Source organism: Lycium barbarum, chromosome 1, assembly GCF_019175385.1.
Source record: "Lycium barbarum isolate Lr01 chromosome 1, ASM1917538v2, whole genome shotgun sequence".
In the NCBI taxonomy this organism is placed as follows: Eukaryota; Viridiplantae; Streptophyta; class Magnoliopsida; order Solanales; family Solanaceae; genus Lycium; species Lycium barbarum.
In genome coordinates this window covers 163,083,399-163,102,675 of record NC_083337.1, presented here as the reverse complement: position 1 = coordinate 163,102,675, position 19,277 = coordinate 163,083,399, and the positions used below count along the sequence as shown (strand labels likewise).

At 36.2% G+C, this 19,277-nt stretch overlaps 1 protein-coding gene across 4 annotated transcripts; it reads right to left on the bottom strand.

The window, feature by feature from the left end:
• Positions 1-18,778, bottom strand: LOC132603670 (structural maintenance of chromosomes protein 3). Of its 4 annotated transcripts, XM_060316830.1 has the most exons (31): positions 18,544-18,761; positions 18,239-18,274; positions 17,856-17,897; positions 17,658-17,733; positions 17,530-17,568; positions 17,371-17,438; positions 17,207-17,278; positions 14,718-14,797; positions 14,556-14,634; positions 14,374-14,491; positions 14,130-14,305; positions 13,185-13,430; positions 12,958-13,079; positions 12,355-12,499; positions 9,556-9,728; positions 9,304-9,403; positions 8,250-8,386; positions 7,915-8,116; positions 7,402-7,489; positions 7,171-7,320; positions 5,753-5,904; positions 5,483-5,674; positions 5,218-5,401; positions 5,069-5,139; positions 4,844-4,995; positions 3,256-3,424; positions 3,008-3,154; positions 1,068-1,160; positions 780-954; positions 500-689; positions 1-253 (listed from the first exon to the last, which is right to left on the bottom strand). In XM_060316830.1, the coding sequence occupies exons 3-30, from the start codon at positions 17,868-17,870 to the stop codon at positions 505-507; spliced, it is 3,606 nt and encodes a 1,201-aa protein (XP_060172813.1). In that variant the 5' UTR covers positions 17,871-17,897; positions 18,239-18,274; positions 18,544-18,761; the 3' UTR covers positions 1-253; positions 500-504. The 4 variants fall into 4 exon arrangements, with proteins under 4 accessions (XP_060172813.1, XP_060172804.1, XP_060172796.1 ...); XM_060316821.1 differs by having other exon boundaries at positions 1-244; positions 500-954; positions 18,544-18,777; XM_060316813.1 differs by having other exon boundaries at positions 500-954; positions 18,544-18,774.
• Positions 18,779-19,277: the final 499 nt, after the last annotated feature.

Here is a 19,277-nt window from a genome sequence, read left to right as displayed (position 1 = left end):
TACTCCAAGATGATAAGTTCTCAACATTACTTTCTTGATTTAGGCTTTCATCGAAATAAACATTACATCAATAAAGTGGTCAACCTTTACAGAAACTATCGACAACCATTACTCATTAGAACTATACCCATTAAAGTTGGCAACAGTATTCTACAAAACCAACGATTCAGTATATCCCACAACGAAGCATCAACAATAACAATTAGCACAATAGCAGAAAAGCTTCGCCTGCCATCCATACCTCCTGTGCCACCTTACCAGAAATAAATTAAAACCAATTAGAAGATCAATCAAAATACGAATCAATAGTTTAACTAAACATAAAACACAGATCTGTTTTTACTTTTCAATTTCATCATACTAAGTTTTTTCTATTTTCTTCTTGAAACAGGAGGTTGGAATGTTGTCGATTCTGGGCGGTCAACCTCAGAGTAGGGACAACTGCGACAAGGAATTTATTGGGGATACACATCAAATTCCATCATATTATAATGCTCACCTCAATCAGCTATGTGATTGATCATGTTCAATAAAATCTAAGGCTTGTTCCCTGGTCACAACATTGACACGGCTAACTCTATTTTTGTGTGTCACGCCGTATATCTTATCAGCCACTTTCACAAGTTCCGGGCGAAATGTCGTAGTGATAAATTGTGTGCTACCCCTGTCTGCCAAATCACGAACCATATCTAGCAAATTACAGTCAAAGGAAACAAGGAGATATACATGGAGACAGTAGAGAGAGGAGGAATGCAGGAAATAATTCAACTCTAGGATACTCCCAACAGCTGTTCTGTACTGAGGATCTAGTGCTGCATCTATCTCATCAAAAAGATAAAATGGGGCAGGATCACATCTCTGTATGGCAAATATAAGTGCCAGCGCTACCACAGTTTTCTGGCCCCCTGATAACTGTTTCATTGACTGTGTTTCTCCTTGTCCAGTGAAAGACACCTATTGCAAGAACATTAAATTCAATTAAAGTACCAACTGAAATCAGCTCAAACGATGCAGATTTCAAAATAATTATGTTAACAGCAGAAGATAAAATGCCAAGAAAAACATGCCTTCACTTTCACGCCAATATATTTCTCAATCCTTCCCTCCGCATCAGCACGCGGCTCATCATCATCAGGATCATTGTCATCATCCTCACCATCCTAGATGCAACAACACAAGACTCCAGTGATACTCATCATTCAAGAAAGCTGTTTACACAGACCTATGTACTTCATCCGTACAAAAAAATAAATGTGTAAACTACCATTTTATATATGCGAAGTCTGATAATGATAAATAGCCCAGTATGTATCAGCTTAGTATTACTTAGTGACAATTTTATATCCAATAATATAATGGAAACCTACAGATTCATATCACACAGATGTTTCTGAGACCATGAATTGTGTTTTCTTGACTTTATCTTGCAATATTCTCAAAAGTCAAGCACCTTGAAAGAAGCATTAGGCTGTTGAATATAAGTTTCAGGAGATGATTACATTATGTATAATCGTTTTAAAGTCTTTATAACTTTATTATTGAGATAAAGATTAAAAATGATCCAAGAACTGTTTCCTTGTTAATCAGAGGTCTAAGCAACTTTGTTGATTGTCATTAGACTGTCTAAGAACCCTTGATGCCTGACTATCGAAATGTTATGTCATGTTTTTAGCTTTCAAACTAAACAGGAAATGCAGATCTGGCAAACAAATATTTTATCACCCATTTCATAATGGTGGAACTTCAATGATTTAAAGAAGAAAATGAGAACAAGAGTACGAAAGAAATGTCATTAGCCCTAGGAAGTCAAATTGAAAATGTGGAATAAACTAGCCATGGGGATGTAATCCAAAAGTGCATATTATCTGGCACTGGCATAAATACTTAGAAATTACAATAACAAGGTTAGGAATCAGGATACTGCTCGTGCAACGTGGTCAGAGGAACACTCGTATAACCATTTATTATAGTCTCTTAAGCTCTCCATTTTTCATTGGACATTTTATTGGATTCTTCCTTCGAAGTTTAAATTCTAGCTATATGTAATCTATTGAGTTCTTCATATGAGTAACACCTAGTTCGATTTTTTAAGCCAGCTAAGCATTCAAGAAGTTCAGCAACCAATATACTTCCCCACTCTCTTATATTGCCAATCTTGTAAGTGTTGTTTTTCAAGTTTTTCCTCTTCAAAAAAATTGTTGAGCACTATCTATTGAGTTTCTGTTTCGTTAGCTCACTTTTATCAGTCAAACTCGGTGGTAAGTTTCAATGACAAAGTAGAGAAAAGGAATAGATGTCATTCTACGCACAATATAATTTACCTTCCACTGTGGAGAGGTAATTGGCCATATGCAACCATATTGATTACTCTCGGTAAGACATCTTCAGTGGAAGGTACTTGGCCATATGCAACCATATTGATTACTCTCAGTAAGACATCTTCATTTCCAAAATTTAATAATTCTTATAAGTCTATATTTTCTTTGTTTAAGCATATCTACATGTGATGTTGATCTAATGACTTTTAGAATAACTCATTTGTGTAAAATATGGTTTAATTTCCATGAGACTTATCATATACACGTACACAAAGGGGATTTGTTAGAGCCTGTTTGGATGGGCTTATGCCTATAAGCTGCAAACAGCTTATAATTTGCAGCTTATAAGCTAAAAAAAATAAGTTGAGATAGTCTAACTTATTTTTTTTGGCTTATAAGCTGTTTTCAGCTTATAAGCTGCTTTAGATAAGCTAAGTCAAATGGGCCCAATTATTTTTTTGAGCTTATTTTAAGCACAAAATGACTTTAAGCTAGCCAGCCAAACACTCAAAAAAACTGAAAACAACTTATAAGCAACCTATAAGCAACTTATAAGCCAATCCAAACGGGCTCTTAATTGCTAGTTTACCATAGTGAGTTCTTTAAACTGAACGAGGAAGTATGAAAATGAGCAAGAGATAGCCAAACGGAATAGACACATAATATGCTATGTAACAAACAAAACAAACCTTTTTCTTCATCATAACTAAGAACCCATGACCTCCTTGCACAAGTTGTGAGAATACTTCACGGAAATGTTTAGCCACACCCTTGAACGTGCGCTCAATTGATTCATCCTTTCTCATATCCAAAACAGATATAAGCTCCTTGATTTTCTGCCAAGATTGATACAACGCAAATGAAGGAAGGCAACTCAAAACTGCTATTAGAACATAAAGACACAAGTTCAAATCCACAAAATACACAATTTATATACCTCATCTCCAGCATCCAGTTCAGCTTGCCTTCTTTGGAGTTCTTCTCTTTGCTCGGTGAAATTTACATATTGATCAAGTGCCTTTTTGTTTACATGGCTAAATTGTTGCAGCTGCTCATTACACTTGTGCAGCATCTTATATAATTCTTTTACATTCCTTCTTTTGTACCTAGAGTTTACATTAATCACCAATATAATGGCGTTAATTTTACATTTACAAACCCTACTATTATATTTATAGCCAACTAGCAATTAAACAGTTCCCACCATTATGTCAGAAAAATAAAAGCCAATGCACCTGTCTAAGGAGAATATATGCATGATATTACCTCCACTTATTTTTGTTCCTAGGGTAAAATAAGATTGGTCAAAAAAGTTAGAGGTTTAAAATGTGCACATATTTAAACAACTGAAGGCCTTGAACATCATAAGAACACAGGTTTATACTATAAGCATGCTTTAGAGTATCTCCACATTTTTTCCCAAAACTTTTGACACCACCACTGTCCCGTCTAAACCCCTCTGCGTTAGCCCCCCAAAAATATAGAAGGGGTAAACGGCGACAAGGAAACAGGTCTAGAAGTTCTTCCTGACATGAAGCAGACATTTAAAAGAGACTAAAATAAAGGCAATTCTAACAAGCAGATAAAGGATGATAGCTTACTGTCTTATTGTTGAGTAACAAAATGCAGCGACACACAGGTATAAACAAGATCAAACTACATATGAAAGAAATGATGACAAATGTTATTATCAGAGTTCTAACTTCTAAGACAACAATCTAGACATTTTCCTCGGTCATACAGACGCCAAATTATCACATCTCACTTTCAACAACCATCAATTTCACACGATTCCCTAACTTCATCAATAATTTAGCTAGAGAATGGCACTCAGATGTATCAGAAATATTTATATACTTGAATTTCAACATTCTGCTGCAAAAATACAAGAGAGTTTACTTTTATGACGCAAATTAATGCATCGTTTTAACTACGTTCAAACACTTGAACAAGTTCAAGCTGGACTCATATGACAGTTTACAATGTTTTGATGAGCACCGATTCGGGCGGCACTCGTGAGGCGAGCTAAGGCCAGATAGTCTCAATGTGATCATAGTTTGTGAGACTATACCTTCAAATTAAGTTGTGCCTTAAATGTTCTTCTACATGCAAAAAGATACTTGAAGAGGCTAAAGAGGCAATTTCCTCATTAGGTATTATCCTATTACCCCATGGAGGTTCACCAAACAAACCAAACACATGGAACAGCGTAGGCTTCAACCTTATTGAGTGTTTTAAAAGAAAATAGTACTATGTCACTTTTTCCCATATGTATCACTTTGCCTTCATTGATTAGATTTTGCTGAATACTCTAAAGGGCATTCTGCCAGGGAATTCACCACCTCTCCACCTTACAATTTCACCGTTTAAAATACAGTTTATGATCATTCACGGTTGTACGAATATCTGCATGTTTTTTACTTCTAACACAAGAAGATCTATCAAAATAAACAATAAAAGAACACAAAAATTCTCCATATCTAAATGCCAAAAAGGATAGACGCATATTTAGAGGAGATCAATACGTCTCAAAGGCATCAGAAGATAAAGGACCCAATTCCCGGATTTTCTTTGAGTATTCTTCTTGCTTGGCAAGATAGGTGTTCCGTTTACTTAGTAGCTGTTCCAATTCTCTTGCTTCATCCTGAAGTTCATTCTGATACACATCTTCAACAGCCTGTAACAAAATTATGTATTAGCACAAAACTAAACAGGTCATGTGAAGTTGAAATAGAATAGAGGATATTTGCCTTCAGTTTATCCTTTTCCTCTTTGATCTCCATCAGCTTCTTGTTTCGTTCATCTATACTTCCAGAAACCCCTGTGCAGACCATCTTTTGTATTAAAAATGTTGAACGTATACGATACCAAAAGCTTCAAAATCAAATAAAGGACTCACTTTTAAGCTCTTTGGTCACATGGTCAACTAGTGAGTCTGCATCCTTAAGTTCCTGATTCTTGCTCTCAACTTCACCCTTTAGCATTTCAATGTCGACAGAAGAATTCACCGCCACTAACTCTTGTTTTCGTCTTTCAAGATTTGTTGACAGGTTCATCTCAAGCTCCTCTTTTCTAGTTTCAGTCTACAAAAGCCGATAGAAAATCAGAAACTGATTTTACCGATATGTCATATACTAACTTCAGTAATCTTGACGACAACAAACCTCTATCCGATTAGCCCTGCATGCAATCAGCTCCTTCTTCAGATCCGTGATTTCAGGGTTCAAACGTGACAAAGAATCTCGCTCTTCCGGTGTTAAATGATCAACAAGGTCTGTTCCCATTTCTTCTTGTTTCATAGCTATATTAGCTCTGAGCTGATCTATTTGACTCAAAATATTACCAAGCAGTTTCTCCTGCAATATAGAGAGTCTGTCATTGTAGAAGAAAAACAGTAGTGGCAAGAGATCCAAAAGTTATTTAAGAGGAGGCACCTTCTTTTGAAGAGCTTTTAAGATGGACTGTCTCTGTCTCTCAGCATTACCAATGTCTTGTTTAAGCTGTTCTAACTCAGACTTGTCATGACCCAAGCCAGCATCATTTTTCTGCTGCTCAGCCACAAGTTCATTAATTTTCTGGTCTATCTGTGGGAAAAGCTAAGTGAAAGCATAAAAAGAGAAGGGTATATAATGAACATCCTTAGAACACTGGATAAATAAAGCTGGTGACACCACGAAAGGAGAAACTTGGTGTTGCCTGTACTTTCTAATCCACACAAAAGAATTGTTGGCAACACTTAAAAAAGTGAAAGGAAATAAGTGATGCATGTTAAGTACAACACGAAAGGAAACTTTTACCCCAATTAATTCTAAATAAAAAAACCTTGGTAGGAGTCAGGTCTGCGTACACTCTACCCTCCCCAGACCCTACGATGTGGGATTTCACTGGGATGTTGTTGTTGTTGTTGTTGTTGTTGAAAAAAACCTAACTGGCATGTACATTAGTTTTGTACATATTGAAGTTCCATAATCTCAGTGCCCATTAATTGCTTTAATACATTCCAAGCTCAGATGAGTAGGCTTATGTTCAAATTGTATTAGTTAATTAAGATCATACAACAAATTTGACAAGTTTTTTCCATTTAAGATTTTCCAGCCTACCTCCCAGTCCTTAACTTTCTGCGGTGCCCTAAACCAGAAGAATGACTTGATTAACGAGGCAGACTGGATGTCAGCCTGAAAATATTGCCATGCCGTTTAATCCAATTTTAGTGAATAATTAATGGCATCTTAGTATGTCTGTCTGTATATTTCATATAAATAGCATTCATAAGTTGTGATCACCTACAATTTAACTAAATGCACATGACTCATTTATCCGCGGAATCAAATTCACATGAAAGAGAATAGACACTGGCTCAACAGCAGAGTTGCTTCCTCGATGACCTTACAGGTTGGAGGTCACATATTCGAGGCATGGAAACAGCCTCATTGCACAAAAGGAAGGGGAAGGCTGTGTACGTATACTCCCACTCTCCCCCCATCTCGCACTAGCCAAGGAGCACTTCATGCACGTTAAGCCCCTTTAGCAAATTAAAATCATGAGATAAGAACAAACATGTAATTATAACATTAGTGGGTCTTCCATCCGAAAAGTTTCTAGTTTGAGTTCAAACCATATCATCCAAGTAAAAGTTTGACAGTTGCTACTACTAGTTATCTAAAAGTTATGCAGTTGCTAGAAACGACTGGTCTTGTAAAGTAGTCAAAGATGCACAAAATGAGTGAAGTGTGTGAAGAAGCCAAGGGAATTACCTTCAGCAATAGTAAAAGCAAATATCGAAAAGAACAACACACTAACATAAAAAGGGTACTGAACAATGTTAAGATGTAAAGAAACCCAGTAAGGATATCTTGAAGTTTATATCTAACTTCCTCAAGTTCACGCTCCTTCAGGTTGATGGACACTGTATTCTGTTTGATGGTGCTCATAAACCTCAGTTTTGAGCGCCTATGATCATAAAATCCACCAGTCATGCCACCTTTTTTACTTACTTGGTCACCTGCAAGAAGTCAGGTCAGATCAGGCTAATGCAACTAAAAACCAATCGAAGTAGTCAGAATAAGGTGGCTCAAGTCCTAACCTTCCAGAGTAATACAGTCAAGCCCATCATTACGAGCAACTCTGGTAGCAACGTCCAGATTTCGACAAATTACAGTTCTTGCAAACACCTAGCAGAGATAAATATAGAAACTCTTAACTGGAACACGAGATGTGAGAATTAGCAACAGCTTTACTGAATATACTAAAATTTAAAGAACAAAAATGCAAAATGAATTGAGATGGTTACTTCACAATCCAGTCAAACTTTCAGTTAAAAAAGCAGAGAAGAGAAAACACAACCACAACTTAAAAATTTTCCTTTTTTTCCTGATCATAGATGAAGTATATAAAGATCTTAGATAAAGTATATAAAGATCAAATAGAAAAAACATATATCTGTCTATGAACAAAAATTAAAATAGTTCTGATTCTGAACAGATTAGGCAAGTGAAAATCTACCATGAAAGACCCAAAAGACCAACCACAGAGGCCGTTAGGTCATGACTCAGGTGATTTGAGAATTGCAATACAACATGAAACTAAAATTACAGACCTGCTCAAATGCCCTGCGATATGAATCAGAAAACCTCAATTTCTTCAGAAGCGAAATCACATCAGAGCCCTGTGGATAATTAACATGTGGAGTTTTAACCCTGTTCAATGGAATAAATGTGACTCGTCCACCTTTTTGTGCATTGAGGTGTCTAATAATTTTAGTGGATGTTTCATCATTATCAACCACCACATGGAATAAGCTGCAAAGACAGAGAGAGCAAGTCATGTGAGAGTATAAGCACCGAACAGATGCAGATCAGTGTTGTAGCTTGGCAAAGCTGCATAAGACAATAATCAGCAGCTTCTTGTCCTTAGCTGAACTTTTATCAATACCTGTTTCCAGCAGTAACTTCAACAGCTGTAAAAAACTTATCATCACATTCGAGCAACTCAAAAATTGGGCCAAATACTCCAGAAATTTCATACTCTCTGCAAATCCTCCTTACAGAATTCAGACCCCTTCTGATATCCTGAGAATTTCAAAGGAAAAAAAAGGTAGAATGAAGAACCTAGCACCTTGCAGGAATAACATGCCATTTCAGGTAAGTTGAAACATAGATATGACACAGTTAATCATCCGTCCCAGTTTCGTCTTCTATTCCCTCGGACCGAAGATCTAACAACCAGGGACAAACATAATGCTGTCTCAGAGAATATCATGATAGAAATAAATGTAGAATGCTTTGAAAATGAGAAGACCCTAAATTCAAAGAGTCAAAATATAAAAGTCTCAGAGGTTTATTCTTTGAGTTTACTTAAGAAGTATATAGAACAGACTGAAGAGCCTATCCATTTTCCGCTCTGATTTGATCTATCAGGGGTTTTGTGTTCTTTCGTACATTCCAGCGATGATCTTATCTCTTAACCTAACAAACATTATATAACACTAAGCCTGTCTCCCATGAATAGGTCTTGTAGGTAGTGACACAAAATACCTATATTTCACTTATACATCACGGTTCCTGGGATCTTTGGTTTCTTTTGCTCCAGAAAATTTTAATTCTTTGACTACCTCAACTCGTGATAACAAGCATTCCGAACTGGTTTAGGCTTAAGAGTCAAAACCACAGCATTCCACTGAACCATCCTCCCAGGTGAATACACAACGCCATTACAGCATTTATGCTAACACCTATTGATAATGGGAGCAATTCAAAGCACCAAACTGACCAACAAAAATTTGCATAACAAAATCATAGACTTCATTATCAGAAGGAGAAAAAAAAAATCAAACAGAGACATTTCGTAATCAGGTGTTAAATGCTAAAAGACCAGATTACTTATCATTGATGAAATCAGGGGCAAAAAGAAAAGTACCAAGCTCTTAAAGTTGGAACTATATAACCCAGGAACGTTACATAAAAGACATGCTAAAGCAGTTACTCACACCAGGAGTTGCATGATCTAGGCTTTTCTCTGCCTTCACAACTTCAGCCTTGAGCCGTTCAATTTCAGTAGTGAGCTCAGTCTCCTGTGTCCACAGAGACCTGAGACGAACACAAATACAAAATTGCAGAGTTCAGATATTTCTAGATAAATGATAGTATAACACTGCTCGAAAATACTCATATAAGCCTAACAGTACCAGTTTCAAAAAAAATACTCATATAAGCCTAAGATAACTGAAAAATAATCATACTTCCGCTCATCATGCAGCTTGTCTCTCTCCACTTTATACTGATTATAAGCATTTCGATAACCAGATATGAAGGATTCTTTTTTGCCCACTTCAACTTTACGACGTTGGATTATATCATCTTGATCTTTCATGTCTTTCTTGAGCTGATCAATTTCATCTTTAAGCTTTCTCTCCTGAGATAGAAAAAAGGAATAAAGACAATTAAGTAGAGAACCATAATGATGGTAGTGAGTATCAATCTTTTCCTCAGTTTTGCAGTTAACACGAAGCTTCTTATTTAAGGCGAACAACAGAAGATAAACGAACATTTGACAAGTAATGAGAGGAAATGGGAGCTTATAGCTAAAAATTTATCCCAAAAAGAAAAGAGAGCTGACAAACTAAAAGATGCATATGACAGGAATAATCCAGGACAAAAAGGACGAGATCAATAACATCTGAGATGTATTGAGTGAAGAAATAAGATAGGGCACAATACATAAACAAGCCCTTTAACTTGGCACGAGTTGACAACTATGCCCTTAAACTTTGCTAGTGCACAAGTAGGCACTTAAACTTGCCAAAAGTCGAACATATAAACACATATGCTGACGTGATGCTGATGTGGCAGTGACATAACACTGAACAAAATTATGTGCCACGTCAGCGCCATGTTAGCATTTGTGTTTACATGTTCGACTTTTGGCAAGTTTAAGTGCCTACTTGTGCACTAGCAAAGTTTAAGGTCATAGTTGCCAGCTCGCGCCAAGTTAAAGGGCTTATTTATGTGTTTTGCCAATAAGATAGTAAGTCAACAAAAGCTGCCTAGTTCCATGAATTTGAAAGAGATATTAGTCGATTATGAACAGTTACTGTTTTTTGGCTAAAGAATTTGCTTTTTCCCTTTTTTAAGTAAAAGGTAAAAGTATTTAGATATTTTGGAAGAAATCTATCATGCTAAGCTTTTTTTATCGAGATATATTATGCTAAGCATAAAAAGAAGACATCTAGAAAGTGGATCTGCCTGAATTTATCTGCAAGTCTAGAACATACAGACGGTCAAACATCACAGTTGTCATGCAGAAAAAGGAGCCAAAAGCTGTTTCTGTTAAAAAAAACTCATACGGATGGATGTGCTACAGCACTTCTTTAACAAGAAACTCTGCGATCTTGGCAGATTCTACGGTCACCTACATTAATCAGGTTATACATAAAGAAAATTCTATGATCACTGTAGCTTGTTCCAACAATGGCTTCAGTCTCTTTATTCTCAACCAAGAAAACCATTGTCTTTGTCTGCATATGCAGGATAATTTAGAGGCTAACATCCTTCATGGAGAATTATATCTTTTACAAGCTACACAATTACTGCTGAATCATATCATTACGAGTCTCCACCTCATGTGAAGTTTCTAAGCGTTTATGGATGAAAATAGTTATTTCAACCAGCTCCTTAATATATCAATTCCTAGCACCACATATTCTTGCTTTCAAGGCCAAGCATGTTAAAATAATTAATTTTTGGTGACATCTAACTTGAAGTTAAGACATCTGATTGCTCTAATTTGTTGATCCACATGGGATATATGTCCAACTACCCCTAAAACCTAAACTTGTTAAGAGTGAATGGTAAATATACTTAACATATCCTCCTGATTCTTCATCAGCTAAGAAGCATGCTAAATTGCTAACTGGTTTCAAATTAAATTAGGACAATTATTTTCAAAGCAAAAAACAGCCTTGTTTATTTTAAGAGGACAAAATCAGTTTCCATAATACCGCATTATAGTGGTTTCCGAAAACAAAAACCAACTCGAACTCAGTTCTCCTAACAAATTTATTTCTAAAAACAATCTAATCCAAGCAGTTGTTCTATGGAAAACCAAGATTCTCTAAACACAATCTAAAACCAAACACTAACAATTTTTTTAAAATGCTATCCAGATGTATCTCCAAAACAAAACAAAAAAAACTTTTCAAGAAACAAATTTCCAAGATCAATTCTACCAAAATTAAACCAAAACAAACCCAAACACTATCAAAATTAATTGACGATTAAAGGGCTCCATATAGCCGACCCCAACTTGTTTGGCACTCAGGCATAGTTGTTGTTGTTGGCCTGAGATGAGTTTAAATCAAGAAACATGATCAGCGAGGATTCATATACCCAACCCTAACTTGTTTGGGACTGAGGCATAGTTTTTGCATTCTACTTAATCCCTAAATTCCTTTCCCTTCCCCATTATTATTGGCCAATCATAAGTCTCTAAATCCCCCATAACCATATCCAAAGGACCAATAGTTTGCGATTGATTTATTTGCAAAGCCCAACCAATACTGGTGGACCCATAACAGAAACTAGAAATTTCCACAAACCACAGTGCATTCACATGTTATCCAGCTTCATGAACAGCTAAGCCCCCCACTTCCTTGGACTCTTTGCGTCTTTGGTTAATGCCCATCCTTCATGTATTACTTATATCTAAAGGAATTCTCCATCTTTCTGGTCGGGAACCATAAGAAATGAAAGCCTAACATTATTCATCTTTATCCTGCACTCATATGCATGGCCCACATTCTAAAGTTGGTGCATTTGCATATAGTTTATTGACCGTAAGCTTCTTATCTTAGTATTTGCAAATGCATTTGCATCCAGAAGGATACATATTAGGCATATATTGATGAACAGAAACCAAAGGGAGTAGACACTTTATATACATGTACCAACAGAGTTCTCAGCCATTCATAAATCAAAGGCTTGAAGAGTAAGAAAACCACCAAATAGCTCCATGTGCTAAGAATTTTGACAAGGAATATTACCTGCGTTAAGTTTGAAGATAAAACGCGTTCATATTCATCAATTTCTTTCTGGAGCCATTTGTCCCGAGCAGCTTTGCTTGCAAATTGGGTGGCACGGCCTTGTTTCTGATAAAGAATGCTAAGTCTCTTTTCACGATCCATAATCCTATTTAAGACACCAGGATTGTCAAATCTATAATAACAACCAGTGTAAAGGAGAAAAGAAACCAGGAACAAATACAAGACATAATCACATATTATGTAACAACTTGACCAAATGTTGCATCTTCGCTTCACATGTAGCTATATGAAATGAACATCATCATTAATCCAAATGGATACAAATAGGATTATAGTTATGTAGAAAAGCTTTGGATCAGAAGAAACCAGCAAGAAATTAGCAAACGTGCATTGATCACTTTTCTTTTTGTCCTCGATGAAATAGTTTAAGGAGCACAAGACCCATAAAATATATATTTTCTTGAAATCTAATATGCTCGAGGACCAAAGTCTTTCTAAGTTTCTGGTGGCAAAAATAAACGGTTAATGTTTTATTCGAATTTCTGAAATTTTGCCTATCAGAGTCTAGCTTGCTCAAAAAAGTGCCTCATATATTCAACATACCCTCTAGTGATGTCCTCCTCCTCTTTTACTTGTTTCTCATGCAAAGGCTTGATTTCATTGAGTGCATCTTTTGTGTCCTTAATTTCATCTTCTAGAAGAGAGAGTTGTTTCTGTGCATCCTCCTGAATCACATAAAGCATAAAATGACAAGTTTATCCTTATATCTAGTTTGCCATTATAATCTTGCAACTGGGAACAACAATTATTATCATGCAATAAAATAGTACTTTAGCTTTAATATTCATAGACATCTTCTCTCGAAGATCTTTGTAATCAAGATCAAGCTTGGCTCGCTTTCTGATAGCCTCTGTCCGCTGTTTCTCTACTGCTTCTTTCTCCTTGCTTAAAATTTGAATTTCTTTTATCAGATCTTTGGACAACTTCTCCAGCTCCTTGGACTTTTCATGAGCCTCCAGTACACTTTCATACTTCTTAGTAGAGTTCTCAGCAATTTTGTTCCGAGCCTCTTCAACCTGCAATTGATGAAAGTAGCTATACAGTAAGCTATACTTCTGCATATCCAAGTAAACAGATAGATCACAACCAATCAAAGTCCTGCATTACCATATGAATGTTAATTAAGCAAATGAATCTGTGTCAGAAGACAGTCACAGCAAAATAAATAGACCCATAATAGGCAACTGCATGTAAAGGACACTCAGGTTCCCCTTTCCAAATATAATAGGGAGCAGTTTCCTCCCAAGCCACATTAAAAGCATCCAAATAAACTGACAACAAATCTGTGTCTTATTGAAGGAGCTTCAAAAGCATCTAAAAGAAAACCATTTCCAAGGTATTATGGTGGTCTGGCATGTAGAATAATATGATAGGGGGAAATGCTTAAGAACAGTTTCAACAGCGTTTAGGTTTATGCACTTAACACCCAAAAAACTAGCAGGTGTAATGGAGAATCCATGAAATTAATGAGATAAAACCACAACCTTTGCTCACTCTCATCTTACGTGCACGAGAAGCAATATTTAATATCTCAGGTTCTACGTGTACCATTTTCTAAACTATGACTCGCAATTTTTATTTTATTTTATTTTTTGATAGGTAATTATGACTCACAATTAAAGCCCAGTTGAGGAAAAATCAAAGAACACTGATGTTAGAACTCCAAGACCAAACTTTCATATTGATCTTTCAGCTCTGCTATTTGAGTACTCTACCTCATTCAATTTTTGGCGTGCGTCATGAAGTTCTTTGTCAAAAATCGTGTATTCCAGAGATTTACGCTGCTTGTCAAGCTGTTGATATTTTTTCAGTTCCTCCTTCTCTTGTTCAAGCTCATTCAATCTCTCGTCCAAGTATTGTACAACTTGAATAATTTGTTTTCTCTTGTTACCTGATTATCAAAAATGTTAGCAGCAAAACATTGATATTCGAGAAGCATAAATTTAGATAATGACGTGCCAGTTTCCTGCATGATTTTTAAACTTTCTCGACGCCTCTCCTCATAAACGCGTGTCCCTCCAATTTCCTTCAGCAGATCAAGTCGTTCTGAATCTTTCATTAACGTCAATGATGCTATCTGCAAGAGAAAATGAGGAGAATATAAGACATGAACAAGAAGCAGAAAAACAATATTAACATACCTTTCCCTGCTGCACAACATAATAGGGATTAGAACGAGAGAACCCAGCACTTTCCAGCAAATTCTGGACCTCTGTCTTCCTGCAACATAACAAAAGATTATGTCACGGAACTGACAGCAGAGGCAACGAAGTCAGGAGTGAACAAACTCTTGAAATACTTACGTGATATGCTTTCCATCCAAGAAATACTCATCCTTCTTGAGACCGACTGTTCTTCTCAGCCGCACTTCCTCCTTATCAACCTGTCAAAAAATATACAATTTCAACATCCACAAGGTAGACGTATAATGAAGCAATCGTAACATGCCTCATCCCTGTTCCAACAGTGGAAATTCACGGGAACTATAGAGATTCAAGACATAACAGAAATTACCCAATCTTCTCATTATTTTACAGAAAATATGGGCCCATGACCATATCAATAATACTGCCTATTACAAAGAAGAGAGCTCCGCTTAAACAATTAGTATTTGGCAAGCACAGAATATGGACGAAGATTCCTATATGCATGGCATGGACAATATGGTCGGAAAGAAATCGAAGATGCTTTGACGGGAAGTTGGAGAGTATAGCTGTTGTTAAATTCAAATGTATGAGAAATAGTGTATTGGCACAAAGGGATTTTTGCTTGTGAGCTGTCCGATGCCATGGACTTGTTAGAATCTCTTCATTGGTAATCTATACAAGTCCAGCTTTTCGTACCTCTGTCAGCACCATATTGGAACTGAAAGTTGAATACCCCCCCCCCCCAAAAAAAAAATCCAAGGGGCAGGTGCTATCTGTTTTCCATCACTTGATTCATTTGTGTCTCTTACTGACATGAAGTGAACAGAGGTTAACCCAGCTTTATTAACAAATACACTGCCTATGGTTATTTGGACCTGAGCTGCTAAATGACAATGGAGGAGCAGCCGCTTTATTTTCCAATTTCTTTAGCTACCATGATTCAAAGAATTCATTTAGTCTGAATTAGGGAAAAGAATTCAACTGGTAATTGTTCAGCGTGTGGTATTAGCACCATATGGTGCTCATTCTACTGAACAAGCATTAGTTGAAAGAAATGGGACAAACACAGATCTACAGAAACACATCAAAGAGAACAACTACAAATCAAGAAGAAGACGAAGGAATATGAAACAGCATCAGATAAGGAGAAAGCAAATACAAGGAATTAAGAGACATCAGCAGCAAATCCACAACAATTACAAGGTAATGAAGGTCATACATCAAGTAAGATGGATGAAAATCAGTCAAGCAAAAGAGAATTTGTTCAAACCTAAGCTGAAGAACAACAATTCAGTACATCAAAGCTGGAATTTTCAGCTTCAAAGTGAGGCTCGGAACTCAAATAATACATCATCGATCGGAGTCACTGGAGACGAGAAAGAAAATCCTTGGATCTTACCTAAAAACATGGGTTCTTCACTTTCTAAGTTAGGGTTCCCTAATCGTGGATACTTCCCCTTTTCACACTTTTTATTTTGTTGTATGGGTTTGGTTGGTGTTTTTTTTTTTTTTTTTTTGGCGGGGGGGGGGGGGGGGGGGGACTTAGTACCAGACTGTTCCAATAACCATAGAAACTTTTTCTGCTTCTTTCACCAAAGGCATGATCCTAAATTACTAAAACAGTGGAAACCGGTCCCCCTTTTTTATAGGCGAGAACAAGAGACCTTCCAGGCAGCTCTTATTGGGTAATTACTACTCAAGTTTTTTTTTTTTTTTAATTTCAGTAGTAACTAAGTTTCAAAAATTACAACTCCAACATTTAACAATAAATTACCCTTTTAATCTTTAACAGGGAGAAACAGTTTGCCCTTCTCATTCTTCTATCATAGATGATGTTTAAAGCAGCTAGAAACAGTTCCCATGTTCCCCTTTTCTGATGGGCCTGAAGGGTGCTAACTATATACTTTTAACTAGCCTTCTAACTTCTAAGCATCCGAGCTCTAAAACTCCCAAATCCAAGGCTATTTCAAGCTTAATCCTTTTTATAGGCAAAAACCCACAGAATAATCTTCCAAAATCAAATTTCCAAATGACATTTTAAGAGGACATAGCTCGCAGCAATAGAGTCTAATAATAATTGCCAAATTGTTCACCACGGACATTATTTATAAAACAGAGCCCAGCTCCAATGTGCATACAAGGCAAATCACTTTTTGATTGAGCATACAACAGCAACATACCCAGTGTAATCCCACAAGTGGGGTCTGGGAAGGGTAGTGTGTAACCACTGGAGCTTAAGTTGATAGTAGTGTTTTTGAATATTAGAGAATACAAGATCGTATTCATACATAGTATGCTTCACCCTTCTCTTTTCTATATGATAGGTAAAGCAAACAATGAGTTACAAAGAAGAGCTCACAGAGAGAAATGACCAAGCAAGTAAAAATAGTTCAACAACACCACGAAATATTTATGCCACAGTTGACAACAGAAGCCATCTTAAGTTCACAGGGTATAATCCTGCAAACAATTGGTTCTACATACTTTAGCCAAAGGAATGCAACACTGAGTGGCCAAAATTATACTCCATACATCACCCAACTCCTGCAGATTAGAGACCAATGACAGCAAATATGGCGAGGCCAGTACTGCTTGTCCAGAACAAATGGCATAAAGGTGCATGTATACCAAGTTCAACACTTTACCGGCATTCGATTGTCTGAATTATCAAATACAATTTCCACAAAAGCAGATAATACTGAGTGACCTGCTCCTTCCTGTATGGCAAAAAGGGAGATATCACAAACATTGTAAATGCATTAAAGGACATGAACTACTGCAATTTCTAAAGATTAAATGTTGAACATACATGAAGCAAAGCCTGCCTTTCTTCACTGCGCAGGTTATGAAAGAGGTCGCTTACAACAAAACGGATTGCTGCAGAACAGAATAAATAAATATATCTATAAATAAAAGTAACGGGCCTCGTCAAAATATGAATAAGCCAGAAAACTTCAGGGTAACCCACCATGGAAAAAGTTAGATTTGCCAGATCCATTTGCACCAACTTCACAGAAGAAAAATTAAAACATCTTAGTTAAAAAATGTGGCACAACTAAACTTCACGGAGAATACCAAGGGTATAGATGATATTACCAACACAGTTAACTCTCGGACTGAAATCTTCAGTGGCTACTTGTTCCTTATAACTCTTATACCCTTCAATTATGACCTACAACGGAAGAAATGCCCCAATACGAAAAATTACCATGAAACACTCTAGAAAAGTTAGCATCCAAAGAACATGAATATACAGAGAATTAATTGTTGACACATAATTTGGGGTCTAATTACCTGTTTTATATACATGTTGACCGTCCTTGACCTATTCTATCACTGCAGAAGCAAATCGCAACCCCAAAAAAAAAAAAAAGTTATGACATAAATGGTCGTTTGTCCATGAATATTTTTTACTTTTTTCCGGAAATCATGTTTGGCCATAAAATTCCGGAAATTTGAAAAACACCAATAGTTGTTTTCATTTTATTTATTTTTTCACTCACAAAAATTGAAAAACAACTCCAATTTGTATTCATGGCCAAAACAACTCCAATTTCACTTTAAAAACAATAACTACTTTTCAATTTTCATGGCCAAACGGATCAACAACTAACAAATCAAAAACAATTACTCCAATAAAAGTTTCAGAAAAAATAATAAAATGTGCTGAATATTACCCGAATTACACGTTAGAAGAAGGCAAAATACATCACCTGAAAAAGGATTTCACAGTAGAGGGAGGCTATGAGAAGTATAAAAAATAGACAAAACGAAGTGACTTAGACTAAATAAACTTGTTATAAAAGGAGTTACAAGTGCATATTTCTTCGTTATTTGACAAAAACAGAGATTAGAACTAGTAGTAAATAGTATTTATTAAGCAGATAATTCTATGCTAGGGTTTTGGAAACGAAGGTGAATTTAAGTAATTGAAGAAACTTGAAGGGTTAAAATGAGAAGAAAAATACTTCACAAAACTTACCGAGAGCGAGCAAAGTCGTTAATGGAGCTCTGGATAGATACTTGTGTATGTTGGGGTTGGGGTGGGCGTCGGGGTAGGGGAGTGATAGTAGTTGGGGGGTGTTGGACTTTGGAGGGAATGGGAAGAGAAATGTGTTTTGACAAGCTTTGACTATTGGAATTACAAATTTTTATTTTTTTTTTCCCACTCGATGTTCTGTATTTTCATTGAACCTCGATTATACTAATTCGAGCCGCGTAGAGTGGAATTGAAATTATTAACATCAGAATTTTGAGTATATACCTGGATTTTTTTTTTTTTACTCATCTATAGAATAACAATAAAAAATTGAGTGTAATCCCATCGTCGAATCTTTTTGATCACCTTCGAAAACAAAGCGGAATTTCGTTTTGACATGATAAATAGTGATGCCCACCTGCAGAGCGTAGTCCTCCCTGCAGCCTTGAAGTAGACTATTTCTCGAGTCTGATCTTATCCCCAAGCTTTTTTGCAAAAGGAGTGGTTAGTATCCCACAATTTGTTCGTCTATGTAGTTGAAAAAATATATTGCGTAAAGTTTATAGTTAGGTCGACTCACTATAATAGTCACAATTTTTAAAGATCATCAATTGAAATCAATTCAAGAGAATCATACGCAAGAGATTTATAGAATTAAGGAAATAAATAAACTGCTAGACGATTGATAATAAATGCATTTGGATGCAAAAATCATAAGTAATAACTATCAAAGGGTG

Bases quoted from the DNA above. Each gene is read 5' to 3' on its own strand.
- LOC132603670 (XM_060316821.1), bottom strand. The intron at 13,431-14,129 runs GTAGAGTACTCA...CATCAATTGCAG, and splicing joins CACGCCAAAAATTGAATGAG to GTTGAAGAGGCTCGGAACAA. The intron at 1,161-3,007 runs GTTTGTTTTGTT...TGTTGCATCTAG, and splicing joins TAGTTATGATGAAGAAAAAG to GATGGTGAGGATGATGACAA.